General features: G+C 40.7%; 2 protein-coding genes across 2 annotated transcripts in view; one reads left to right on the forward strand and one right to left on the reverse strand.

Annotated features, from left to right (window-relative positions):
• LOC115788371 (ubiquitin-conjugating enzyme E2 E2-like) overlaps positions 1-13,206 on the reverse strand; it is a 65,949-nt gene extending 52,743 nt beyond the window's left edge. Inside the window, exons 1-2 of the mRNA XM_030741359.1 lie at positions 13,048-13,206; positions 6,435-6,632 (exon numbers count right to left, since the gene is read on the reverse strand). Coding sequence (XP_030597219.1) covers positions 6,435-6,625 — 191 coding nt within the window. The 5' untranslated portion in view covers positions 6,626-6,632; positions 13,048-13,206. The remainder of the gene's footprint in view (positions 1-6,434; positions 6,633-13,047) is intronic.
• Positions 13,207-14,084: 878 nt separating this feature from the next.
• sf3a3 (splicing factor 3a, subunit 3) lies at positions 14,085-27,681 on the forward strand. The gene is made up of 17 exons (XM_030740806.1): positions 14,085-14,340; positions 14,440-14,487; positions 14,969-15,021; positions 18,543-18,648; positions 18,737-18,809; positions 22,393-22,484; positions 22,595-22,677; positions 22,845-22,983; positions 23,086-23,154; positions 23,246-23,313; positions 24,825-24,932; positions 25,020-25,089; positions 25,212-25,376; positions 26,846-26,956; positions 27,054-27,144; positions 27,239-27,294; positions 27,400-27,681. The coding sequence occupies exons 1-17, from the start codon at positions 14,245-14,247 to the stop codon at positions 27,475-27,477; spliced, it is 1,506 nt and encodes a 501-aa protein (XP_030596666.1). The 5' UTR covers positions 14,085-14,244; the 3' UTR covers positions 27,478-27,681.
• The last annotated feature ends 26 nt before the right edge of the window (positions 27,682-27,707 follow it).

The raw sequence follows: 27,707 nt of genomic DNA on the forward strand, positions 1-27,707 counted from the left end.
TGAGACAGTACAGCACTTCTTGTGCCCTTTAATCCCCCTTGGAGCATAAATTGACTACATTTAACTGAATATGTCAGTTTTGCTTACGTTATCCTTTGTTTTCATTTGAAGGCTTCTTGAATTTGTACTGAGGATATACAGAATGTTTCTTATTTGTTTTTTTGTCTATTTGTGAGATTGTTTCCCAACAATTTAAAACTTTTCAAATCTATACAAAAGAAATTATACAATATAGCGGTTATTTTTCAGATTCTATTTTATATTAATGCCTAATTTATTTAATTGAAACTGACCAAAGAATTTAATTTTTGTATTTGCTTGTGTTCTCCTGTAACACTTAAAGCTTTGAAAGACATAATCAAAGTTACAGTGTGTAAAATCTCACTGCTGGATGTAAGTAGACTGCAGATTGCAGTCTACTGAATTCTGTTTTCTTACCCCTCCCATAATCCTATCTACAGTAGCCACTGTAGCACAAACAACTCTGGCTGCTGTTCATCTGTAGTGAGTGCAGCTTACAGGCAGCTGTTTACCTCAGCTGTAGATATACCTGGTCTTTATGTCTATTTACTCTGGAAGAGGCTTTAAAACGTTGTGAAAGGAGTCTGATACACGTCAATGAGTCAGTGAAGCTCACTTCTGTCTGATGGCAGCGATGCTGTTGGTAAGCACTGCTGTTTTTGACACTGTTAGCTTCTGTTAGTGAAACTTTCTTTGAAGTGGATCTAATATTGTTGGATTGTTTATTGGAGGGAAAGTGTGATTTCAGGATACTCGAGCCTAAAATTAGCTAGTATAATGTTAAATAATAACCTGTTGTTGTTGTTGGTGTTGTTGTTTGGCCAGCTCATTATCAGCTGTTCGGAGACGGGAGGGTCAAATGTCTAATCTGCTGACAAGTAGTGATTTGATTCATATGGTGATGTATATCGATATTGACTGATATGAAAAAAATTATTGCGAAAATATTTTTTGTTTGTTTTCATATTATCCAATCCTAGGGGTAAGATCATATTTTGCTATTCATAACATTAGGCAAGTAAGCAACCTAAGGTTAGCCTGGTATTGCTGCTTCGGGTAGGAAATCATCGGGGTGAGCAGGCAAGCTAACATTAGCCATAAGAAAGAGTTTTAGAGAAGCCAATGGCGACTGAAGTCCAGGCCTTCAGCGACATCAGCAGGGCAGGCAACTCATGGAGGGACCTCCATTTAGTGCCAAGGATTAAAACTGAACCAGAGCTGTTTTGTTCCAACACAGAACAATTGCAAGCTATGTGACATAACAGCACAGTATCTTGAGTTGATAAGGTCAGCTCACAGGGCTGGTGTTATTAGTAAATTAGCTTGCAGTTTTTAAAAGATTTATCTGCTAATGCTACAAACAAAATCACCAAATTCAGGTAGCAGAGCTAAGGCCTCAATCACGCAGGCCTAGAGACCAGCTGGCGTATTCCTTGACCAGTTGCTGAGTGGTTGCTGTAGGTCCTGCAAAGAGGGTTCTGCACCAAAAAGTTTTGAAAAGTTTTGATGGCAGAGGGGCATGTTGGGAAGTCATTTTTTAACAAAAGTTTTACTTTTGCCTAAATCATTTTTTAAGGTTTTCTGAAAACCTGAAAAAAAAAATGACTCAGCCCATTATTTTAAGAGGGTGACGATAGCACTTCTTGACCTTGCGCTCCATCAGTTATAGAAAATGTGTACGAACCTGTGAACGTCAACTATCCAAGAAATTGTTTTTCATCAAGCATCTACATAGAGTAGCTCATCAGTGCTTTTAATGAGCACAAGGCCCAAAAGATGAAGCTCTAATGGGTAAGTAGTTTGTCTTTTTGTACACAAAGAAACCCCACAGCGACTAAAGTTTTGGAGGTGTAATTACAGACCAGCACAAAAATGTGAAACAAGTTACATTAAGTGGGATACACAGCAATTTGTTTTCAGCCGGATTCCTGCTGGTTCCCCAGCTAAGCTGTGTGTTAAACAAACAAAAAGCCCTGTCCAGTAACCAGGACCAATTTATTTAGAGTTGTTTTTGGTGGGAGTGCTACAAAGGCCTCTAACCTATTATAGTTTTGAAGAAAAAAAAAGAAGATATTAAAAAAAAAAAAATCCCATAAAAGTAAAGCTATAGAAATAATGGTTTATGCTATTAAATTTAGTCCTTAAAAATAAAATAATCACCTAAGAAACTTAAAATTGGCATCACCTCTGACTGGCTAGTTGGAACAGGAACACTTGTGCCTGCAGATGACTCTGGCTGTATTTTTGGAGTTGCTGCAGAATAAATCTGGGACCAGTTAGGTGGAATAATGTACCTTTATTTGGGTGAAACTGTTTCTTGCACTTCCAGCACATTGTTCATAAGCACTGCAGCTGCCAATAAGTGACAGTGTAGAGAATAACAACGGATTTCTCAGCAGTTCTGGTATCAACATCAACACAGAAGCAGATCTCACTATGCTGCTGGCCGTTATCTGATTTTTGCCCAATCAGATAACAACTGCTGCTACTCAGGGTCATCACACCAATATATCCAGTTTCAATCTGCCAGGAACTGGTTAGAAACAGAATGAGTGCTCTGTCACATGTGACCAAAAAAAAAAAAGACTTTTTTCAAACTTTTAAATGCTTGTTCCTCTGCTGGCCTCTAAACAGCCTGCTGATGTCAAACAATTAAGATAAGATAGCTAAGATAAGATAAGATAAAATAATCCCAAGGGAAATTCTTGCGCCTTTTACAGGCTGAGGGCAATAAAAATAGAAACAGGAGCAGAAACAGTAACACTGTGTGCAAAGTCAGACCGCTAGAACAGCAAAATAAACTTAAAAACAACAGAATAAACTACTAATAAAACAAGATGCCGATAACAAAAATAAATAAATATCAGTATGTACAATATGCAAATGCAATATGCATAAAGTAGCACAATGTTAATAATATTAATGCTACAAACTAATACGGAAAGTGTTAAAAGACAATAAATTACTGCAGTAATAATCTGTATTAATAATCAATTAGTAATATTCAATTAACTAATCATTTCAAATGATTGTGACGATGAGATATTAAATAAAGCATCATTGTAGTGCAGGCCTTTTCAAAGAACTGCAGTCTAGTAATAGCAGTGTGGTGTATTAATGAGCCGACGCTTCACTGAGCTGCAGTGTAAAAAAAATTCATTAAAAAAAATACACACACACATATAAAAATCAACTATCAATTGCAAAATTACTAATAGAGTTTTCTCTGCTTCCTCTAATGCACAATAAGTGATGTTTTTATGTTCAGTGGCTCTTTTGTTGTTTCTACAGCTGATATTCTCCCACGGCGTGACTACACTGCACTTCAGCTATTTTCACAGGCAGGCTGGAACGTTTGTGAGCGGCCCTTTCTCACATGTAGCACACAACAAGCAATAGCAAGTTCTCACTAATGAAAATACTTCATTTGGTTTCGGGGTGACACAGCTGCCCGGGTCCTGTGAGTTCACAGGACCATCACCATCACCTGTACTATTCTCACATGGGTGCAAATGCACATTGATGCACGTTGCACAGAGCTTGTACTCGGGAACTGGTGACGGTTCATATATAAAAAGAAGCTCTGAGAGTGCAAACTCCACCAAGGCAGCTCACCCTGTGGTCAGTATTTACTTTTAAGGGAACAGTGTTTTATTTTGTAGATATTTACTTTGTTTTCTTGGTTCTTTTTAAGTGTACTTTAAGAAGGTTGTAATGCAGTAAAACTCAGAGAAGGGCAGCATGAAAGATGTTTACTTTGATTGCACAGATGTTATGTAGTAGTTTAAAATAGCTCTATATGGCAATATTATCACTTTGACCTTCAGATTAATATATTGACCTTGAGGTCAGAGGTCAAATGTGACACAACATTTAAAATTTTTATACAGTACTTTCTAATTTGTATGTTGACAATACACAACACACTTGTATTAATTATAGTTTCTGAGTTATAAAGCTTTTATCAATTTTTGACCAATAAATCAGTACGTTGATCTTGAAGACCTTGAATGGACTGTAGGGCTGCAAGGATTCATCGAGTAACTCGAATAACCTGATTGCTTAATCCACAAATCTGCAGCGCTCAATTGTCACCATGTAACTATGTCACTCACATTTGCAACTAAATATAGATCTGCAATATTATATTGCACAACACAACAGCAGCAGTGAAGATGATGTTGTCCCACAGCGAAGCGCAACGAGGCGGAGTGTTAACGAGATGTGAGCTCAGGTGGAGTGAAAGAATACATTTTTCTAGCTACCAAAACAGCAGCGCTTGTTCCTGTAATCACCATTAAAACCTTTACTAGGGAAAATCAAAACACATGATCAACAAGTGCCAGCGTGAAGAAAAGCTAAATTTGTAGTCAAAATAAAATACGCAGACGAACTGTTAACTTAACACAACACAATGTTTAAAATCATGTTTTAATCTTGCATTTTAACTGCTGGCAGCCGTCCTGCTTTATATGGCAGTGATACCTGCAACAAGCAGGGGTGTACAAAACCATATGTATTTCACGGCTTTAGAAACATTATTTTCCAGATTTAGATTCATATAAAATATAAATAAAATATAAATACTATATGGCAATAAGAGCTATTTTTTCCCATAGGCCAGTAAAAATATAAGCCACTGACCTGGGTCTGTTGGGTTGGACAGTGAATTATTATTAATATATATTAACCCTGGGTGAGGTGTTCTGGGCATGTCCTACCAGGAGGAGGCCCCGTGGCAGACCCAGGACATGCTGGAGAGAGTATATCTCATGGCTGGCCTGGGAATGCCTCTGTGTTTCCTCTGCATGAGCTGGAAGAGGTGGCTGGGAAGAGAGTCTATTTGTCTACTTATGCTGCAGCCCCCAGCTCACCCCCAGATGAGCGAAAGAACGTGGATAGATGGATGGATTAATTATTAACATTAATTTTTAGCACGTACACCATCAGAACATCTGTTTTCTGCAGCAGGAAACGTTGCATTAAAAAACAGGACAAGCCTCAGCTCTGAGAATGTTTCTTCATGCTCCTTTAAAGGCTTACAGACGCACATAGTGACTCATTCACTTGCACACTTAAAACATGCACACACACACACACACACACACACACACACACACACACACACACACACACACACAACACACACGAATAAACACCAAATTTACCTCATCCAAGAGATGCAGTACTGACAGAACTCTTGCTGAGCTTCCTACCAATGTAAGAAAGCCTTCCAAGTAGACAGAGTAAAGGCTAATTCATGTCTTAGTTTAGGTTGAATGTATACGTTATTGTATGTGACACTAGTCTACTTTTGATTTTTTTCCTTTTTTTTTTTTTTAAATTTAAGGAAATGATTTCTTTAAAAAATATATGATTTTAATATGGCATGTAAATACATTGAAATGGTTTAGTTCTGTTAACATATTTATGGGGTTAAACTATTAAAAACACTAGGGAGGGGCTGGGTAAGCAGGCCACCATGAACCCCACATGGCTGTGATGCAGGCGGCCTGAGTTGGCGTCCGACCCGTGGCCCTTTGCTGCGTGCCTTCCCCTATCTCGCTCTCCCCACTTTCCTGTCTCTCTCTAATAAATTACTCATTAATAAGACAGGTGATGTAATAACCGATAATCGATGGAATAATCGATTACTAAAATAATCAATAGCTGCAGCCCTAATGGATTGCTAACATGGCACCACTCTACAGCCCTTAAATACAAGTCAGTGGCACAATAACTTGTATTTTCATTATTTCATAGCTTGGATACTTTTGAATTAATCAGTTATCAAATGTGTTTGCATCTCCATCCATTCACTTCCTCTTATCTAATTCATGGCTGCAGTGGTGAGTTGCACCCTGGACAGGTCGCCAGCCTGTCATAAGGCCAACAGAGAGAGACAGACAAGCATTCACACTCACATTCACGCTTATGGGGCAATTTAGAAGCCCCAGTTAAGCTAACCCCACTAACTGCATGTCTTTGGACTGTGGGAGGAGGCCGAAGTACCCAGAGACACGGTGACAACATGCAAACTCCACACAGAAGGCCCCCGGTCCAGATGGTGGATTTGAACCTAGTGCTTTCTTGCTGTGAGGCAACAGTGATAACCACCGCGCCACCGTATTGCTTCTCTTTTTTTTTAGCATTTATTTCACAGTGACTTTTATAACAGCTGTTTGAGCACTGCATCTCATTAACAGTGTACATGCAGTAGTGTTGATTGGAAGAGGCTGCCTTTTTACTGTAAAAGTGAAGCACCAGTTTAAAGAGTAGCACCACAGAGAAAACCACAGAACAAGTAAGTGACAGATGACTACTTGAGCAGCTAAAGGGAGCCATCCAGGCAGAACGCACACACACCCAGCAGAGTACCCCAAGTAAAACAGACTGAGTGCGCTGAGCTATACCTCTTGGCGCTGGTGGAGAGCTTGGCAGCGGTCTTGCTGGAGATTTTGGCCTCCTTCTTTTTAGGCTGGGCCTGGTCCCGCTGCTCGGGGCCCGGCTGCTCTGGAGGAGCCGCCTCCCTCTGCTCAGCATCTGAGCTTCCCCCACTGGTGTTGGGGCTGTCGTCCGGCCTCGGCTGCACCTCACTGGACATGCTGACACTGTGGGACGGTTGCGCGCGCACACACACACACACGCGCACACACACACACACACACACACGGGTATTAAAGGTAAGTAATATATAAACAGAAATGCACACCTTAAGGGGTTTACACAACCTTCACTGCAGGTCTGTCATCTGGATGCATCAATATGGGTTTGTGAGGATAATTACTGCCATTTTGAGTTGCTATAATAGAACATTATATCACTTACATCCACTGCATTAAGAATGATATGAATCAGTTAATATGGCCAATATTAATCTCTGGCTGACTTTTAGTCCAACACAGACAAGAAATCCTAAAAGGTTCATGGATGAAGTTATAACAATTAGTGTAAATCCATTATAATTACCCAAACTTAATCCAATGATGAAGACTGTGTTTGGTGGTTTACCGATCAACAAAAGGCTAGAGGACCTTGAATGGGCCTGTTTCTGGGCTCGCAAATGAACTTTAGTGCTTCATTCAAGATGAAATAGTCACGTCTTGCTTTACCCTTTTTTCTTCTTCTTCTTCTTTTGGCTGTTCCTTTTAGTGTTTACCACAGCAGATCATCTGCCACCACCTCACCCTATCCCCAGCAGCCCGTCACACCTCCTTCATGACATCCATAAACCTTTTCTGTTCTCTTCTGCTTTTCCTTCTGTCTGGCAGTTCCATCTACAACATCCTTTGTCCTAGTTTTCGCTCTCTCTCTCGCTGCCTCCAAACACGCTCCCACCCTCCTGTCTTCAGCCTAAAGTAGCACAGTTTCCACCAGCACTCTGCTGGCCAACAGCACCGGGACACAGGAGAAGGTATTACCAGAGAACATTTGGTTCAGGCAAATTCTAGGACTCATTTTTGTATGATGTACAATTAAATATAGATTACTAACAGCTCCATTTGTTAGATCCTCATTAAGATCATGCCCATAATGATCATTCTTTGGATAGTTAGGACCTTTTTCCATGAATGAATTAAAAATTGAAAATGCATTCATTAAATTTAAGGCCACAATTACTGATTATTTCACCAGAAATTCAGCCTCTTTTCTAGATTAACTGATAAAAAAAAAAAAAACTTACTTAACTGATTGTTTGTAAAAGATCTGAAATAGTGAAAAATATCTAACAATAATATCCTGAAATATATGAGGCACTAAGGCAGATTTCCAGCATCACTACTGATGGTTTCATCACATGTGGGTTTTTGTTTTGTTTTTGGCTGTGAACAGAAACTTGATGTGTCAACAAAAAGACTAACCTGTCATAATTCCACTACCTCCTCATTTCATACAACTTCTACAATGTAATACAGCAGAAGATAACTGAAGGGCAAGAACAACAGCCATTCCATGCTGCCTTCTTGATACACCCCAGGCACATCCACACTCACTTCTTCCTTGTATTCCCCCACACGACCAGCATCCCACACGCTGCCACAGATTCTGATCTATCCCAGGCTGTGAAGGAATAAACCCATTCCACTGAAGCCCCACCCAGCAACACAAAATCCAAAAGAGCCACTGCCAGCATCTCAGGAGACCCCCCAGAAGACCTGTCTTCATGACCTCAATGGGTCCTGACCTGTTCTGGCAGCACGGGACACACACACAGGTGATTTTAATATTGAGACTGATCAGAGTATGAAAAATCACTTTTTTATCTGGGTCCAAGTGTGTTTGTGTGTTTTTCCCCAAGATTATTATTCTTCTGTAGTTTACCTTTATCACAGTATTTCAAATTAATTGGATCATTTTCTACATCTTGAGTTATACTGACATTGAACTATGATGATGCTTAACCTAATAAAAATCAAGTAGCTCTCATTTTAACAAAAGGCCAACATTACCCCGATCCTACTCTTATTGAATAGGAAGGATTAGGAGTGCATCCAAGGATGTTGACTGACTGAGTAGCTGATCCACTGAAAACTAATCAATAGTGTTGATTTGCTTTCAGGAAAAAGCATTAGCTTGAGCTGCTTAAATGTGAAGATTTTTCTTTTTTCTCCTGCTCTTTTTGAAAGCTAACCTCACCCTGTCACCCCAGTACAGGGCTTCAGCTCAGTCTTCACATTAAAGTGGTGCGATTAGCTTTCCTCACAACTCAAGATTGTAAATTTATTTAGAAACAGCTGAGGTGAAGGAGATTCATCAAGCCGCTAACGGTATTCTTTCCAAAGACATCCGTGCTACCTCTTTTATAAGCACCCTTACCAGCCAATCCCAAGAATACCTATGAAAACACTTCAGTTAATGCCAATTTCCTTCTAAACGTAACACTTCTTGATTGCTGGATAGTTTTAAGCTGTAAATATACTTCTACTGTTAGGGGAATGCTGATCAGATAAGCCTTCTACTTACGTCCTGATTTAAAGGAGATTTATAGTTTGTGTTAAATCTGTGCAACAGGTGCCGCAAAGAAGGGCTGGGCAATATAAAAAAAAAAAAGTTTTTTCCAATCAGCTGATATTGATATATCACAATATAAATCAAAACACTATTTCTGTCAGGCTTAAAGGTTCCTTTTCAGTCCTTATTTAAGATAAGATGCATTTTGATTTAAATATAATTTATTTTCTGTCAGAAGTTGAATGTGATTAAATGTATTGTTGAACATGAATATATGGATATACGCTGAAAACATGCTCCCGTGCAGTCCTGTCTAAAATCCCAACTGCACGTCGCTGGCCGCGGATAACCATTGTGTCAGACGAATGCTGATTGGTTGCCAAGTGGGTCAGAATAGGGAAGAGAGCGACAGCAGAGTTCACCAAGAATGGGAGACGCGTAATTAAAAATCATCAAAAAAGCAAACAAACAAAAAAACTACAGCATGAAACGTGCAGACAGTGGCTGTAGTGGACACTTCACTGTTTTTAGCACCCGGTTTTACTTCAGCTCTTCGTATGTTATAACTCCGCTCTCCTCCCCGGCTGGCTGATGGACCAACAACAGCAGAAGAAAGAGCAGCCCACAGAGCGACTGTATCACATATGTATCACGTATCCATCAACCATCAGACTGACTTTGCCCTACCCCTGCTCAGGCATAAAACAAGCACTGGATGTGTCAGTTATATTATCTATAGCTACATGACAGCATAGCTAGAATCAAAGAAAATCTTTATGCTTTAGTTCTTTAAAAATCAGCTTTTGAAATGCGACAGCGTGATCCTGACTGGATGCAACTGTTACACCTCAGTTACACCTCAGTTACACATCTGTTACACATCTGTTACACATCTGTTACACGGTTACAGGCTGCAGGGCTGATGAAGCACAGCTAACACTAACAAAATCTTGATGCTTTTGTTTTAGGCAAACCAGCTTATGAAATGTGACAGTGTGATCCTGACTGGGTACCATCGTTACACCTCGGACACACAGAAGTCGTGGCTACCTCTGACCGTGAAAAAAAAACTACAAGCTCCTGCACCTGCATGAAATATTGGACCATTACAAATTACATAAAAGTATTTCACATCTGAATGACTTTTATTTTTAAGACTCACGGTACAGTTTGGTGCAACTACAGAGTAGAACAAGTAAGAGTATTATTAGAGTGCAATAATAAATACCAAGTAAAACTGCAGGCTTTATAAGTGTGCATGCAGTGCTATGTGATGTAAAAGTATAAACTAAAATACAATATTGAAAAAGACAGAAAATATTAAAGACCAGCATTAAATATTAAGTAAAATAAACTATATACAAAGTATCTGCAGAGCGAGAGATGCAAAAATGCTTGGCTGCATGTACTGCATAGTACTGGTCAGTGACTGAGAGTGCCTGAGCACCCCCCCCCCCCCCCCCCCCACGCATGAACACGAGCGTGAAGCCATTTATAATTCTTAACTTGTTTGATGTGTAGGCGCTCACCACAAAATGTCAGGATTTGAGAAAATGTCAGGAAACCCAAGCATTGGTAGCCTCTAAAAATAAAGTGACCATTCGTTGTGTTATTTTGTGTGTTTATATGGATCAACCCCTCTTAATAACACTCTTTTGCCTCCTTCAGCTTCTCTCTGTGCCGTATGGTGCTGCTGATCTTCTTGCGGGTCATTTAGATGTTTTTTTTCAGCATTCATTAGCATTCTCTCCTCCTCATTACTTGTTGGCATCTGTCGTTTCGGTGAACAAGAGGGTGCCGCGATTTCCTGAGCTCTTTCTGCTGCACTATAGGGAGAAAAATACTGGCCCACCTATGCATTACACTCACCTGAGCTTTTATGAAACAGCCTTTCTAAACTGCTCCCCTTTGGCAGCTGTAACAGTACCCACTGCTCTGGGAAAGCTTTCTACAAGATTTTGCCCCCCCTTCATGCTCTAGTTCATCCCAAAGGTGTTTGATGGGGTTAAGGTGAGGGCTCTGTGTGGCCCAGTGAAGCTCTTCCACACCAAATTCATGCATCTATGCCCCAGCTTTGTGCACTGGTCACAGTCATGCTGGAACAGAAGCTAACAACATTAATCAGAGGAAATGTATTTAATAGTTATAAATGCAATGATACAAAAATGACTCAAATATTATCTAACCATGAACTATCTTATTCTGCTCTACTCAAAACCTCCTGGGATTTGTGTGAAGTATGGCTGAATGAAAGATGAGTCCAAAATTTTGAAAAGCAGCTGTCATAAGCTTTTTTTTTTTTTTTTTTTGGATGTCTGATAAAGCAGGAAAAAAAAGGCTTTTCCGCAGAGGTGAGGGGTGATTAGCTGCATCCAGCAGACTGCAGAAGCCTTTCCACAGCCCCGCTGACAGCTGGTAGCTGCCCGTTGGGCTGCGGAAATGATCAGTCAATTGAGCGATAATACAAACAACTTCCCCACTAGCGGGGTTATTCTGTGTCCCCATCCAAAGATACACCTGCAGATGCAAAGCTTCATGGGTTAAAGAATGACCTCGGGTACAGTTCCCTCACAGTCTCAGAATCAGCCTGGTTGAACGTCTGTCAGTCACAACCTACGAGCCTCAATAAAAGACACCTACAAGGTCGCGTTTGCTAAATCAATTTCCCCCATTACTGTGTGTGTGTGTGAGAGAGGGGCTCAAGGTGAATGCCTCTATTTACATTCCCCGGTGTGCTATGAAAAATGCATGACTGAGACGAATGGCTGTGAGGGCATTTTTGCTGCTCTAAATGAATATGGAATTGGACACAAGTAAGGACAGATTGTTCAGCACACAGGACAGCGGCTTTGCCGAGCTGACTCCACATCTGACATTTGATAAACAGCTGCAGCACACAGACTATGCAATTAACTGCATGTGGTGGTGAGCTGATACCACAGATAATCTGTAGGGCGGGGGGGGGGGGGCTTCTGTTGGTTATGGTGATACAGACGGACAAAATTTCAAAAGGTACATCGCGAGGGAATCCCATCAGGGTAAGCGGCTCATATTGCAGAGAATTGCGTGCTTCCAGTTGTCAGGTGAGAGCAAACGCGCTGAAACCAAAAGTTCAAAACAGAGCAGTGGTTCACCTTAGGCGCTTTACACAAGAGATTCAGCAGATGTTTTCTTTTTTTTTTTTATCCCCCTCGAGTGTGAAACTGTCACAACACCTCAACCGGTAACCGGTTATTGAGCAAACCTACAGATAAATCACACCCAGCAGGGAACCTACAGTCCCCAAACATACATTATATTCTTTTGTGTGAGGCTAACATTCAAATAAAATAGTAAAGAGTTTTGTTTTTCCCTTCGGCTAACACGGCCGAACGTTTTCTATACTCAAGAGTTTTGTAGTAAACAACCCAGCTCTTTAAAAAGGGGATTCCCACTTTTACGTTTGGTTCGCGTCGTTAGCAAGACTATTTCGGTGTTCAAGGTTGAGTGACGACCAGACGAACAATTATCAAAGTTTACATTTTATTAAGTTCAGTTAGGGGCACGAGTGTATGCCAAATTCACGTGCGTCTGCCTACGACTGTAAAGGTCTCGTGTGGTGTATTTATACAGTACACACACACGTTTAAAGATACGTTAGTTTAAATGTGCTCATATTTTACACGAAGTTCGGGGAGACCTTCTTGAGTCAACATCAAACAGCTCATAAAGCTGCACGAGAAGCCAGCGAGCTCCCGCCGCCCCGGTTCCCTGGTTGGTTTGTCGGCTGTTGTATGAAGAGTGAACAGCTAGACAGCCTCGCAATGAGACATCTTTATACAGACTGAAGAAGATCAAGCTGAACGCCACACTTGTTCGACAGCTAGCCTATTCAGTGCTGGACCTCAGTGACCGCTGCCAAATCTGCTCCAGCACAAAAGACAGAATGGATGCCCCCCCTCTCCTCCTCCTCCTCCTCCTCCTCCTCCCCCCACCACCAACACCACCCCCGCCCCCTTCTTCAGAAAATAACCTAATAAATCTTCGTTCTCTTCGCAGTGTTGATTTCATTAGAGACGAATACGAGCAGCTCACCTTTATAAAGCAGGCAGGACGTACGGCGGCAGAAGAGAAACGCGCTATAAGATCCACTGTTTATTCTGTAAATCCGCAACGCTGCTCGTCCGCTTCTTTTTACTGTCCGTAGCTTTGACTGACTGCTGGAGAATGTGCTGAAACCGCGACCGTCACGTTAGCGACAGTTAACAGCACAACTTCCGATTATATCTGACAAAATAAAAGCCTTTGGCTCACTTTCTCCAAAAGACTGCACATGAAAAGCTAAGATTTCACCATATACTGCGAGTCACTTTTACATATTCAGAATCAGTTATTATAGTCTTGCTTTTTATAAATTGCTTTAATTAAAACCACTGGTTTAACATGATATTTCCGCCCCTTTCATCCATAAATTCTTGCCATGTCATCATAAGGATGGGCACGTGATTTGTATGTTTTGATGCCAGTGGAAACTTCTGTGCGTGCTCCAGCCTCCTGCGACCCTGAACTGGACATGTCAAAGATGGATGGATGGACGGACGTCTGAGGCTTTTATTTTAAGATAGAGTTCACACTTCCGGTATCTCTTTAACCCACGCGACACTTGACAAATCTGACCGCCTCCGTGCGCGCGCCCACGCGAGGGCTCGTGGAGCGTTATGGCAGCTTAGATGGCAGCGCAGACTACAAAGGAAGTGCCAAAGAGGAGAATACTGAGTACGCTGCATAGGCTGGTAATGGTACGCTGCCAGCCCATCTTATCTGAAAAGTGTACTTTAAAATTTCAGAAGCAATTTCTACGTTTCAGTAACGTAAAAGACCAGAGATTCAGTTGCAAGAAATTGCTGTTATCCCCATCATCGCATCTTAAATAAGTCACAAATCTAAATGAAACCATTATTGTCAACAAATTGTGTCGCCTATGGCAAAAGTTTCACGGTAATTGTTTAAAAAGCATCTTAAGCCCACTGTTATTATTAAATGTCGATAGGCCACTTGTGCTGTAGATATAAAGATATCTAAGTATTGTATACAGACATGACCACCCGGAACCTTTCCACCGGTTGATGTTTCTCTTACGGCGAGTAGAACGTAGGATGTTAGCTCTTCGACATGCGCCATTGAAAATAAACGTATCAGATACGGCGGGGATTGTCGTTTTCTTTCATTTTGATGCTACCCTGTTAGAACGCTTAACTTGTCTTTAGTAAAGTTTCGACATTCTTGTGGACGATGGAGACTATTTTAGAACAACAGCGCCGCTATCACGAAGAGAAAGAGAGGCTCATGGATGCTAAGACCAAAGAAATGTTACACAAGAAGTCGACGGTAAGCTGTGCCACTTGGATAGCATTAGCATTGCTACGCTTGGTTATGAGTACAAGAAACACTGAAATTAACGTATGTGTGTTTTTCATCCCGTTTCAGCTGCGGGAGCAAATAAATTCTGACCATCGAACAAGAGCGATGTTGGATGTAAGTAAGAGTTTGGATTAATTGCAAAGTGCTCACACCAGGTGGCTAATGTTACTGCTGGGTAATTAAATGAATAAATATTCTTTCAGAAAGCCCCAGTTAACATTATGTCAAGGTGTAAAGCATAGTTTATAAGTTGGCTTTTATGCATTTTGTTGCATAAACTACGGGAAAGAGCTCAGATAAAGAACAGCAGATGTACTGGAGGAGGCAGTGTCACTACTAAACGGCCCTCCAAAATGTGTTCCTTAGGTCGTGTGGAGACCAAGTTTATTAGAGTGAACTAAAACTAGGTGTAAAGTAAAAAAAAAAAAAAGGAGAATAGAAGCTAGGCTTCTGAAAAAAAATTCACATTTGAGACAAGGAATTTTCAAACACAGAACCTTCTTGCAAACTATTTTCTCGGATTGTCAACTTTTTATTGTTGATGGTTAACTTTGGTGGAAAAGTATGTTCTGACGCTGTGTGTGTCTTCTTGCAGAGGTATATGGAAGTGAGCGCAAATCTCAGAGACTTATATGAAGACAAAGATGGGTGAGTGTTTTCTTAGTGGACAGTAAAGTGCCTGTACCCATTTTCTGTCATGTGTGGATATGCTGGGTGGACCTTTGTGCAGTTACAGATGTGAGCTGTTAAGCACAGTACCAGACTTTTAAACAAACACATGCTTTTATATATTTTTCTAAATCAGCTAAAGACATCTTCACATGTGAAGTCTGAAAGATTTGGGGGAAAATCAGGTCTAAGTTTGTACTTTCTTACATGTAGCAAGTGGTAGGAGACAGTTAATGTCAGCTGCATTGTCACCACTGATAGAAATGCTTTGAATCCACAAGACTATCACCTGCTCCGTTGTTACATCTTTGTTGCTCTCTAACTCAGAGGACACAATAGGATGGGTTTAGTCATCGTTCTAGCAGCTAATCACACTGAAATAGGACAGCTAGAAGATGATAATGCCAATGATGAGGAGAAATACTTTATTTATCCCATAGTTTGGAAATTATTTTCTCACAGCAGTTGAAATGACGGTGAAAAAATCTGACAGATGCTTCTCTGGCAGGTAGATATATTGGTGATGATGATGATTAGGGCTGCAACTAAAGATTATTTTGGTAGTCGAATAATCTGTCATTTTTGTTATCGATTAGTCGATTAGTCAATGATTATTTCAATCTTAACTTACCTGTTAACATCACCTTGTTCTCTTCTCACAATTAAAATAATGACCCATAAAAGTACAAGTTTGAAACTAATCAAATGTATTTTTAACATTAATGTAACCATCACAATAAACATAAAAAAAAATGCATATTAAAGTAAATGCAATTTTTATTTTTAAATGAAAATATAATGTGCAAATAAATAAAAATGGCCTCTGTCCAAAAGTTCAAATAAGGCTTCAAATTAAATCAAAAAGTTTTTTCCGTCCAAAACAGCTGAAAAGTTAACAGATGATTCAGTTCATACAGAGGTTTACTATTCAGAATGAACGCTGATATTAATATGAAGGAAAAAAAATAGGAGCCAGTGTAGCTGCTCTTATTGTCCTTCACTCGTTAGCTAACATCACTGAAACGGCGGTGCTTAGCAAACATTATCCATGAAAGCTTGTTTCCGACAGGTAAACTAACAGAAACATTACTGTACAAACATTAACAGGTATCAGCGACGCACTAAAGTACCCATCCAAGGCTGACGTCACAGCTCCAGGGTGCCGGCGTTTTAAACGCTCAGCACTGCAGTGATGCTGCCGTGGATGGAAAGCTCTGCTCTGCACAGTCTGCATTCAGCTTTATTTTTGTTTTCTGTCAAATGCTCCCACACCTTTGACAGTCTGTCTCCATTTTCTTTCATTTTCTCTACCCTCCTCTCTGTTCCACTAGCGTTGCACCGTTCTGTTACTTTCTTCTTCGTTGGTATTGTTGTTGCTGGCAGACAATGGAGGCAATACTGCCCTCATATCTTCCTGTAGTGTATTGCAATTACAAAATCACACGATAAGCGGAACAAAATAGATGGATGGGTTTAAAAGTACGACGCTTCGACGATGAAATTCTACGTCGACAAATTTTTGTAGTCGACGTCATGGATTACGTCGATGAATCGTTGCAGCCCCAATGATGATGATGATGATGATGATGCTGATGCCATGTAAACAGTCAGAAATGTCAGGTTTATGTGGCTGATTAAAGTAACTGACCCTTGTAACCAGCTCCCGGGCCATAAACATTACTCTCAGACGGCACTTTCCCAGCTGTACACACTGTAGAAGGATGATTGAATAGTTGTGTCGTGCTTCACTACCACATCAGATTTGTGGTCAAGTCGAGCAAAAGAGCTGGAAGAAATAATCCATTTTGCTGAGTTTTAATTTGCCATCCACCTGCTCATTGTACCAAGATGTCAAGACTCCTTATTAGAGATTTAAATTTTCACACAGATGACACGTCACATAAATATGCTGCAAAGTTCATCAAACTGATGGAATCTTTTAATCTGACCCAACATGTGTCTGCACCACTCCCCCCACCACACACACACATAACAAAAGACATGTTTTAGGTCTTGTTTCTACTCTCAGTTTAAAATTTGATTCTCTTTATTCTGAGGATTTTTTTATTTCTGATCATGTTTGTGTTCTTTTTAATTTGTCTCTTAATTTGGATCGTCTGTTCCATGTGTGAGTCGCTCGCTCATTTTTAATCACCTCTCTGCAAATAAATTTACTGCTGCTTCTAATCATAAGGAGGTTTTGACTTCAAATGATGTGAATATTTTAATAGTCTTTTGATCATCAGTGTTTGTCTATTTTAGACAGAGTAGCTCCTTTAAAAATGATAGAGGGTACTTTTAACAATTCCTCCCCCCGGATGAACGACATTATTCGCTGCTTAAAATTAACCTGTCGGAAAGTGGAGCATTTATGGAAAACAAAGCTCCAAGTTCACCTCCTTCACTTAAAGGAACTTCTCTTTTAACAACATGGTGAAAGATGCAAGAGCTGCTTGTTTCTCTGTTGATTTTAACAGCAGAATAAACCCAAAAATGTTATTTGACACAAATACATTGTTAGACCTGCTGCTCCTGCCACAGGTTTGCAGAGGGTGATTATGACTGTCCACGATGGATAAGTTTGTTCAGTCACCTCTTCTTCAGCAGTGTCAACTGTCCAGTTTGCAGCCAGTCACAGAGCCAGCATTCCTAATCAGTCTGATGTCACCAGCTCAAACCATTGCACAATCTGTTTTCCTTAAGTGGCATGACCTGGAGTTGTACTGGATGTCCGAGATGCACAAGGTGCACAGGCAGCACCAAATCAGACAGGGCAGTGCCCAGTCTCACATACTGCAGCTTGTTTTTCAGGTAGTCAGTAATCCTTCCAGATGGTGGACGTGTTTTAATGACATTTTCCACAGTTTTTTTTTCTTAGTAGCAGTGGTTGAATTGTGTTAAATGCACTTGAAAAATGATGGGTGATCCTCACCGTGCGGCTCTTAAAATCTAGATGGAACTATGATCTCTGCAGCACTTGGACGATTGCATCATTCACGCCCAGATTTGGTCTGCATGCAAACTGAAGAGTCCAGATGTTTTTGCTTAACAAATAAGCAAATCGTGCAGCTTATATGTCTAATAGGGCTTTCTCTGGAAAATGCATCTGATCTGCAGGAAATATTACTTTTATGTTCAGAGGTTCATTCTGGAGAACAGATCTTATTCATAAACCAGTATTTTGATCCCTCATGGATGCCTTGCACTTTAGCCGTTTTTGAATATGAACTTTGGGCATGCGGGCTACAGGACAAGAGGCTCTCACACACGCTGTGAACTCACTGGACAGTTACCTGCTCTGTTCTCATGTGGGCACAATAGGACATCTCATAGACTTTGTAATAGAGAGCTGCCAGGTTAAAGATTATTAAATGTCAAGTGTGTTCTCAGATGCACTGCCATTGGCTCATGTCTTGAAAATCTCAGCAGTGAAAACTGCTTAAAAAAATAACGGTACTGTTAACTTAATTTTGTGTATTCCTGCTCTGTTTCTCTGACAGAATGAGGAGGGATGAACTCGCAGCCATCTCAGGACCAAATGAGTTTGCGGAGTTCTACAATAGACTGAAACAGATAAAGGAGTTCCACCGAAAGCACCCAAATGAGGTATTTATTCATTTGATTCTTGATGGCCAATTTAGACTGTATATAAGGTCTGTGACACTGAATTTTAATATTGTTGTATTCCCTGTAGATTTCCATTCCCATGTCTGCAGAGTTTGAGGAGCTGATGAAAGCCAGAGATAACCCCAGCGAGGAGGCTCAGAGTAAGTGTCGTTCAAACATCGGTCATTAATTCATCGCAGGTCTGTCTCCAAAAAAGTATTCTGGCCCAGTTACTGGTATAGGAAGCCTCGCTTGTCCTGAATCAAGATAATGTAAAGAAATGAGTGTTAACAACACACAATGTAACTATGCAAACACAACGTAAAGATTATACAGAACAGGGGTTAAAGGACCAGAAATTGCTTCCTACCTATTTAATTTGTTTTAGCAACAAAAATGATTTGATGTATTGAATAAACAAAGTAATCACAAAGCTACACTGTGTTAAGACACCAAAGACAGTTACTGAAGGAGATGTGCAGATCAGTGTTATTGGATTTGTTTGTTTTGTTTTCAGCAGTTGGAATAAAAACAGAGCAGTCTGAAAAAAATCACAGCCCAAATATCTCTTAAGACATTCAGAGCAGTTCATTAGTAGCAGTGCATTTTCTGTTTCATTGATAATTGTGGTAAATGGCTAACATTTGTGCGGTTTGATGTCTATCCCATTTTTGAAATTTCCCTTTTTGTGCCTAATGATGTATAATGAGTGAATGAAATCTCACAAAATGAAATTTAAATTTTTTTAAATTAATGCTTTAATTTTACAGTTCATTAAGACCCGCACAGTAAGCAACAAGTTATGAAGTTCCATTTCATTATTATGACAATTGAGCTACAATCAGGAGATGGTTCAAAATTAGGATTAGTACTCCAATATTTAGAGTCTTGAACACAGACTGTCATCTTTCTGCTTGATTTTGGGTGGCTGTGGTTTATGAGGTAGAGCAGGTCATCTGCTAATGAGAGGGTTGGTGGTTTGATCCCTGACTGCTCCAGTCTGCACGCCAAAGTGTCCTTGTTGTTAAGTTACAATATGTTCTGTCTATTAGGAAATGGTACTGAGATGCTGCCACTGCTTTAATGTGAGGATCAGTTTCATCTGCTGGCTTTTGTCATTCACTCTTTCTTGACTTGGTGGGAACACTGTGCTGACTGAAGTAACTATAAGTACAAATATCTGTTTGTGAGAATATGTTTCTGAGGTATCAGGTAAAATATCCAATGTAGGTAAATATTCAGACCTTAGTTGATGGAGCAGTGGTGCCTCCTTTATCAGTAAAACCCTTGATAGGCAACTTTATCGTCCACCTGTGCCTTAACGCTTGAAATAAAAAGGAAAGTCTCCACTTGTGTATTTAAGGTCCCACAGTTGATTAACTGTGTCAGAATGAAAAGAATTCAGGTTGAGAGAAATGTCCATAAACCTGCACAATAGAATTGTATCATGGAAAAGCATAATGGAATATTTCTGCAGCGCTGGAAGTGCTGAAGAGCATGGCTACGTTCATAAATGGAAACCACCCGTAGTCTTCTTGGATCTTGCCACACAGCTAAACTGAGAAATCAGGACCCCCTTATAAACATGCATTCCACCAAATTTGTGCATCACTTTGAAGTAGTATATCATCCATGATATATTGTGATATAATTGCTATAGCAACGCTAGGCGTTTACCTTCCCTTGTACACAACGAGACAAACCTTGGCATGTCTGAGAGCTTCCGGTGACAATGAAGCTGCTTTACCAACCTCCAACAAAGTGCAGTACTTTGCAAAATATGTAAGAAAACGGTTCTTGCTAAAGATGGAAACAATAAATTTGTTTCACCACTTGAGGCAAAAACACACTGTCGAGTACAGCAGGGCTACAAAGGAGGAGATGGTGCTGCTGGTGATGTCTCAGAAGTTCTGAGCTTATTTACATTAAATTACTAAATTACATCCACTATATTGCCAGATGTATTCACTCACCCATCTAGATCGTTGAATTCAGGTGTTCCAATCACTTTCATGGCCTCAGGTGTATAAATCAAGCACCTAGGCATGCAGACTGCTTCTACCAGCATTTGTGAAAGAATGGGTCGCCCTCAGGAGCTCAGTGAATTCCAGTGTGGTACCGTGATAGGATGGGACCTGTGCAACAAGTCCAGTCATGAAATTTCCTCCCTACTAAATATTGTAGTATCTTATATTGTAAGTGGGATTATAACAACGTGGAAGTGATTGGGAGTGACAGCAACTCAGCCATGAAGTGGTAGGCCACGTAAAATCACAGAGCTGTGGTCAGCGGATGCTGAGGCAAACAGTGTGCGGTGATCGGCAACTTTCTACAGTCATTCGCTTCGGACCTCCAAACTTCATGTGGCCTTCAGGTTAGCTCAGGAACAGTGCACAGAGAGCTTCATGGAATGGGTTTCCATGGCTGAGCAGCTGCATCTATGCGTTAGATCACCAAGCGCAATGCAAAGCTTCAGCTGCAGTGGTGTAAAGCACGCTGCCACTGGACTCGAGAGCAGTGGAGACGTGTTCTCTGGAGTGATGAATCACACTTCTCCATCTGGCAATCTGATGGATGAGTCAGAGTTTGGCAGTTGCCAGGAGAATGGTACCTGTCTGACTGCATTGTGCCAAGTGTAAAGTTTGGTGGAGGGGGGGATTATGGTGTGGGGTTGTTTTTCAGGAGTTGGGCTCAGCCCCTTAGTTCCAGTGAAAGGAACTCTTATATTTTGCATAATTTCATGCTCCCAGCTTCGTGGGAACAGTTTGGGGGCGGCCTCTTCCTCTTCCAACATGAAAATTCCTATAAACACACTTTTAAACCTTGTGGAAAGCCTCCCCAAGAAGTTGTTCTAGCTGCAAAGGGTGGGCTGACATTATATTAAACCCTATGGATTAGGAATGGGATGTCACTAAAGTTTTATTATATAACAATATTGTTCAGGCTCCTGATGAGTTACAGGGTTAATTTACTTATTGATAAACTAAAGTATAGAGCTGTCATTTTATACATAATATTTCCAGAGAAAAAACCTACTTTTGTACTTGCATATGACTTATGCTGTGTAACTACTATTGGACTATAATGCTACTTCTGCTGCTGGCACCTTGTCTCAGTAGATTCACACTGCAGATTAGGTAGTGTGTGATCAGTGACAGCCGCTTGGTGGAAAAGAAGGATGCAAAATGCCCTTCATTTGGTTAAATGCTGCTGCAAGCATCAATAAATGTTCAGGGACATTTTTAATAATAGAAAAGTTGCTGTTGCCATTTTTCTTCAAATATTTTGATATCATTTTGAGGCTGTATCACCCACTCTGAATTTTAACACAGGGCACGTATGAATCCATGCGGCCAAATTAACACAGGCTGTTTGAGGATGTCTCAAACAGCAATAAGATGTCAGACAGGCTTTAGGTCTCTGATACGCTCTCATAGGTGTGTTAACTAAACACATGGAAGCGTCAAAGCTGCTGCTTAATTTAAAACAGCAAAAAATATGATGTAGGTGGCAGTTGTTTTGCACACCAGACAAAATGTGGACACATTAAACCTGGCAAAGCACTGCTTGCCTTTTGATTACCAAACATTTTATTGTGTTGTGCCCCCACCCACTACATTTGCTCTGCAGCTGCACATCTGATTGAAATGTTTATACAATACACCTTAACATTTACTACAAGTAACGCATATTACCTTCTTAACACATGGCTTAAAATTCATTATTGATGTTTATGTGTTGCAGATATGGTGGACTTCACTGATGAGGAGGGGTACGGCCGATACCTCGATCTTCATGACTGCTACCTGAAGTACATCAACTTGAAGGGAGCTGAGGTTATGATCCTTAAAAGTCTGCCTAATTCGTTCTGATTTTATAAAAAGAATGAACCTTCTAACTGGATCCATTTTTGTCTAACTGCTCTCTTTGCCATCTGTTTTTATAGAAACTGGAATATATCACTTACCTGTCTTCATTTGACCAGCTGTTTGATATCCCCAAGGACAGGAAAAATGCTGAATACAAAAAGTAAGTCCAGCCTGCGTATTCAGCGTCAGAGGTGATGGTGTAAAATGTCAGCTTGAAAGCATATCTAACTATAAAGCCTAGAAACTGAAGGGCTGCTTTAATCATATGTAAATGTTACATACAGAAACCAGGATTTGGATAAGTTGTGCGTGCTGTTTGTTTTGCAGGTATTTGGAGATGCTGCTGGAGTACCTGCAGGACTATACAGACCGCGTCAAACCGCTGCTTGACCAGAATGAGCTCTACGGTAAAGTGCTGTCAGAGTTTGAGAAAAAATGGGAGAACGGGACCTTTCCAGGCTGGCCTGTAAGTTCTTCTGGTGGGACCAGCGTGTGCTGATGGTTTGGGTTTTGGTAACTTTTCTTCTGACTTTTTTGTTTGTTTTGTTTATTTCAAATCTGACTGTAGAAAGAGGCGAGCAGCGCTTTGACACATGCAGGTGCTCATCTGGACCTCTCTGCATTTTCTTCTTGGGAGGTAAAACAACTGATATGAAAGTATTTTTCCTAAATATTGGTTTTGTATTTATGCTTTTCCTCATCTGTTTTCCTCTTGTTCTTTGACATAGGAGTTGGCCTCTTTGGGTCTGGACAGATTGAAGTCAGCACTCATGGCTTTGGGACTGAAGTGTGGAGGGTGAGCATCCAGAATGACAAGGACACAGTAATATCTGTAACTTTGAAAGCGGTCTTCTGTTTCTCTATTTGGCCAACTGAGTTATTATCATTTAGCTTTTCTACAACACTACAAGCTGCTTTTTTTCCCCCAGGTGCTTTGAGGTACTTTGTTTTAGACTTCGTTGACTTGTGGACAAAAGACAGCAGGAGAGCCTGGCTTAGCTCAGTTTGTTTTTGCTTAAAGTCACAAAATTGGCAATTAGGGGAATCCCTGACAGGAAGAAATTGGGCCTTTTGTTACTTTTATTTGCATATATTTGATGACCCAAACATTTTCATATTTTGAGCAAAATTCTACCTGAAGAACAGCAGTATATGGACAGCAATATCTCTCTATTCAACATAAAATCATCAATATAAGATCTACACGCCGTGGCTCTATAGTGTAGTGGTTTACACATTCACATAACGCAAAAGATCCCCAGTTCGAGACTAGGAGGGGCATAAAAAAATCTGCTAAATCAAATGTGCGCAGTGAATAAGGAAGCAGCTGAAAGAGAAAAAAAAAAGCTGTAGAGGGCTACCAGCTAAACATGCTGTCATTGAACAGACAGATCTGCCATGAACTACAGCAAAACCAGTGTTGGGACACAACACGCACGCACTACAGTACACACAGTAGGAAATATTTATGAAAGAAGTTTACAGAACATTACAAAAAAACCCCAAAACAAAATATGCTCCATGTACCATTGTTTTTCCTGGCTCAGAATGAGCCTTTGGGGATAATTTGAGTCGGTGTGCATGCAGAAGCAAACAGAATTATGCATTTTTATTATTTTTGGATATTTCAAAATGTGTATTTTGGAAAGGAAATGCCTATTGGCAAAACTAGGAGATCCTGGGAGAGATAATGTCTCTCTTCTGGTTTGGTCTCTTCTGCCTCCGTGTCCGTCCAGCAGAGCTGGAGGAAGTGGCCTGGGAGAGGACGGTTTGGATAGCTTTGCTTAGACTGTTGCCCCCTCAACTGCAACCTGGATAAATGGAGACGGACGGATGGATAGTTTTTAAAACATGCTGGTGATTTTCCCTTTAACTTTTTTTGACTTAAATTGCAGAGGGGTTGTCAGGGCACCGATCATTTACTTTAGTATACACAGTGTGTGAAAAATGAAAATTTCAGCCGATATGTTGGATGGATGGTAATGGCTGTGGAATTTTAAGCACTGACATTGATTTACCTCAAATATCAGCATTTGTTTTAACCATTTACAGCAGCTGATCCCTCTGTGCTGTATTCAGGCACACATAACTTTGGGCAGCTGCACACCTGGAAAACGCCACATTGACAGCGGCAAACAGTTGATGCCAGATTAAACTCTGTTTATAGTGTTTGCCAAGTTTCTCTGTTGAGGCATGTTTGAAAACATTGTACAAAAATCTAGTTAGGGCCTTGTAAATAGAGTAAAAAGAAGGAAATATTATGGCAGCTGGCCAGCTGTTCATGCTTTAATGTCTCTGTGCGTCCAGGACTCTGGAGGAGAGGGCACAGAGGCTCTTCAGCACTAAAGGCAAGTCCCTGGAATCACTGGATCCATCACTGTTTGCCAAGAATCCCAAAGCAAAGGGCCCTAAAAAGTATGTGGGTGTAAAATTTTCACTTTAATGTTGACAGTGTCTTGTGAAAGTTATGTAGTTTTTAATTTCCTGCCATCACTCCAACAGAGACACAGAGCGTAACAAGGAAATTGCCTTCCTGGAAGCTCAAGTCTATGAATATGTGGAGATCCTTGGGGTGAGTCACACAGGAGCTTTGCGGCGGTATTTTAAGGAGTGTTTCCTAGCCTGTTGTGGTTAGGGCTGGGGTTAGGGTTTGACAGTCTTAATGACCGCTGCGGATATTGTGCATGACTACAGGAACAGAGGCAGCTCACTCATGAGAACGTACAGAGGAAGCAGGCCAGGACCGGAGAGGAGCGTGAAGAGGAGGAGGAAGAGCAGGTCAGCGAGAGTGAGAGCGAAGACGAAGACAACGAGATTATCTACAACCCCAAGAACCTGCCGTTGGGTTGGGATGGCAAGGTGAGGCTATAAACACAATAGCAACCAAGTGACCCTTAAGATGCTAGAATTTTACTCACCAAAGTGAAGCACAGACTTCTTGGATGAGTTCTTTGTACAGTTAACCACTCAACAAGCCATGTTATTTATCACATTAAAAAATCCAGAAAGTACCAACAGCAGTTTAGTATTAGTAATTAGCAGAGGTGAAGCCTATTCCCTCTTTTCCACAGGTAGCTTCTCAGCTCGACTCAACTCAGTTTTGTTTGTTTTCTATTACAATTGATTGCTGCCTCAGCAAGTACAGTGACATCATTTGTGTGAGACACAAACAAACGGTCGCTCCGTCCAGCTTCCAAAACGTCTGTGTTGGTTAGCGTGTAGCCATTTCCCTCTCTGCTGGCTTTCAAAAACAACAGGTTTGATTCTCGTGATGGAGTCACTTTCATGACTCATCTAGTGACATCACTGCCTGGCCAATCGGTGGCATGCATTCAGTTGACGTGTCGCTTAGAACCACAGCTGAGTAGGTACTAAAAAAGTACCACGTACTAGCACCTAATGTCAAACCCTAAAAGTTGAGTTGAGTTGCGGAGGTGCTAATCGAAATCCCAAGTGCTTAGGCCTCACAGGGGGGTCAGCTTAGGCCCAGCGGGATCCAGGGTTCTAATGCAGTGGTGCAAACTCTCTACTGACCATCAGCTGACAAAGCTTATCTGGTGACTCCTGAATTTCCCAGTACACATGATGTAACAGTCTTGGATGTGATTCCATTTATGTTTGCAGGTTTCTGTGTGGACTGTTATTTTGTATTTATTTGCTTTTGAGTCATGTCAGCTATTGAGACAAACCTATTTGTCCCTGAGCAGCAGCAGTGATGCGTACAAGAAGCTCCAAACTTGGTCAATACGTTTGTCATCAAGCTTTGTGTGTAGAGAAGTGTTATATAAGAACCAGTCCATTTACATTTACCATTCAAAATCTTTGGACATTTTTGTTGCTGCTTATTACATTAATATAGTCAACATACCTGTTCGCCTTCTGTGCTAGAGACCTGTCACATCCCTACACTGCTCCTGTTGTGCTAGCTCGTGTACACTTAGCAGTAACTTCTGAGGACTAGCTTGAGCCAGCACTCAAAATGCACATGGTGGAAGAATGCACCATGCGCGCACACACACATATTTAAAAGCAAGTATGTGTCAGGCTACAGTGCTTTAAGCTATTGATTCTGATATAACGTAAACTCTCTCACACTTCTGTGTCACTCAGACACTAATCCTCATTAATATCAGGGGAAATTGTTCTGTTTAATTTGCTGCTCAGTGAGCACGTATCAGTGCTTTGGCACACTGTGTCTTTTTTTGTGAATCAAGATGTTTCAACTTAATTACTACCCTGTCTCCATGTTTGTTTGTTTTTTGTTTGTTTGTTTGGGTTTTTTTTGTATCAACTTTGTGCCTTTTCTCACCTCTTTTTGTTCCCTGCAGCCAATTCCATACTGGCTCTACAAACTCCACGGTCTGAACATCAACTACAACTGTGAGATCTGTGGAAACTACACTTACAGAGGACCCAAAGCCTTCCAGAGGCACTTTGCAGTATGTTGTTGTCTTATCCTGGGTTGGCAGTTACTGAGGACGTGTTTAATGGTTGATACTGGGGAAAAAAAAAAAATTATTATGTTTATCTTTCAAGGAGTGGAGACACGCTCACGGTATGCGCTGCCTGGGAATCCCGAACACCGCTCATTTTGCCAATGTCACACAGATCGAAGATGCTGTCTCCTGTAAGCTGATTAGAGCTTATTCTATTTTTATTTTTTATAGATGTTGATGCATTTTTGGATGTTGTTTTAAAGAAGTGCTTTATGTTAACTGTAGTGTGGGCAAAGCTGAAGTCCCAGAAAGCATCAGAGCGGTGGCAGCCAGACACAGAGGTAAGTACACTCTGAACTTATTCAGCATACAGGGTTTTAGTTTTATTTATTTATTTATTTTTGGTGTAGCGCGTCTGTTCATCCTTTGACTCGTGCTTTTTCCAGGAAGAGTACGAGGACTCCAGTGGGAATGTGGTCAACAAGAAGACCTATGAGGATCTGAAGAGACAGGGCCTGTTGTAGATGGAGGCTGACATGAGACACAGAAGAGAGAAAAAGATGTAACTTCTAAAGAGCGTCCTTTAAAATTAGGTATAACTTTTAATCACACATTTGCTCATGTTTTTCATTTGTAAGTAGCAATTTTGTTTTGAACACCCCCGCATTTCTTCTTTTCATAACTTTGTAATGTTGCAAACATTTATGATTATAATAAAGTGGATTCTTTTGTCACCTTGCTGTTTGTTGTTGTC

The sequence above is a fragment of the Archocentrus centrarchus genome, chromosome 11 (assembly GCF_007364275.1).
Source record: "Archocentrus centrarchus isolate MPI-CPG fArcCen1 chromosome 11, fArcCen1, whole genome shotgun sequence".
Lineage (NCBI taxonomy): Eukaryota > Metazoa > Chordata > Actinopteri > Cichliformes > Cichlidae > Archocentrus > Archocentrus centrarchus.

What these genes read in the sequence shown, in the direction of transcription:
- sf3a3 (XM_030740806.1), top strand. Translation starts at nt 14,245, where the DNA reads ATGGAGACTATTTTAGAACAACAGCGCCGCTATCACGAAGAGAAAGAG. An exon ending in TGTTACACAAGAAGTCGACG is followed by an intron (nt 14,341 to 14,439) that starts GTAAGCTGTGCC and finishes ATCCCGTTTCAG; the next exon opens with CTGCGGGAGCAAATAAATTC. An exon ending in AAAGCAAAGGGCCCTAAAAA is followed by an intron (nt 24,933 to 25,019) that starts GTATGTGGGTGT and finishes TCACTCCAACAG; the next exon opens with AGACACAGAGCGTAACAAGG.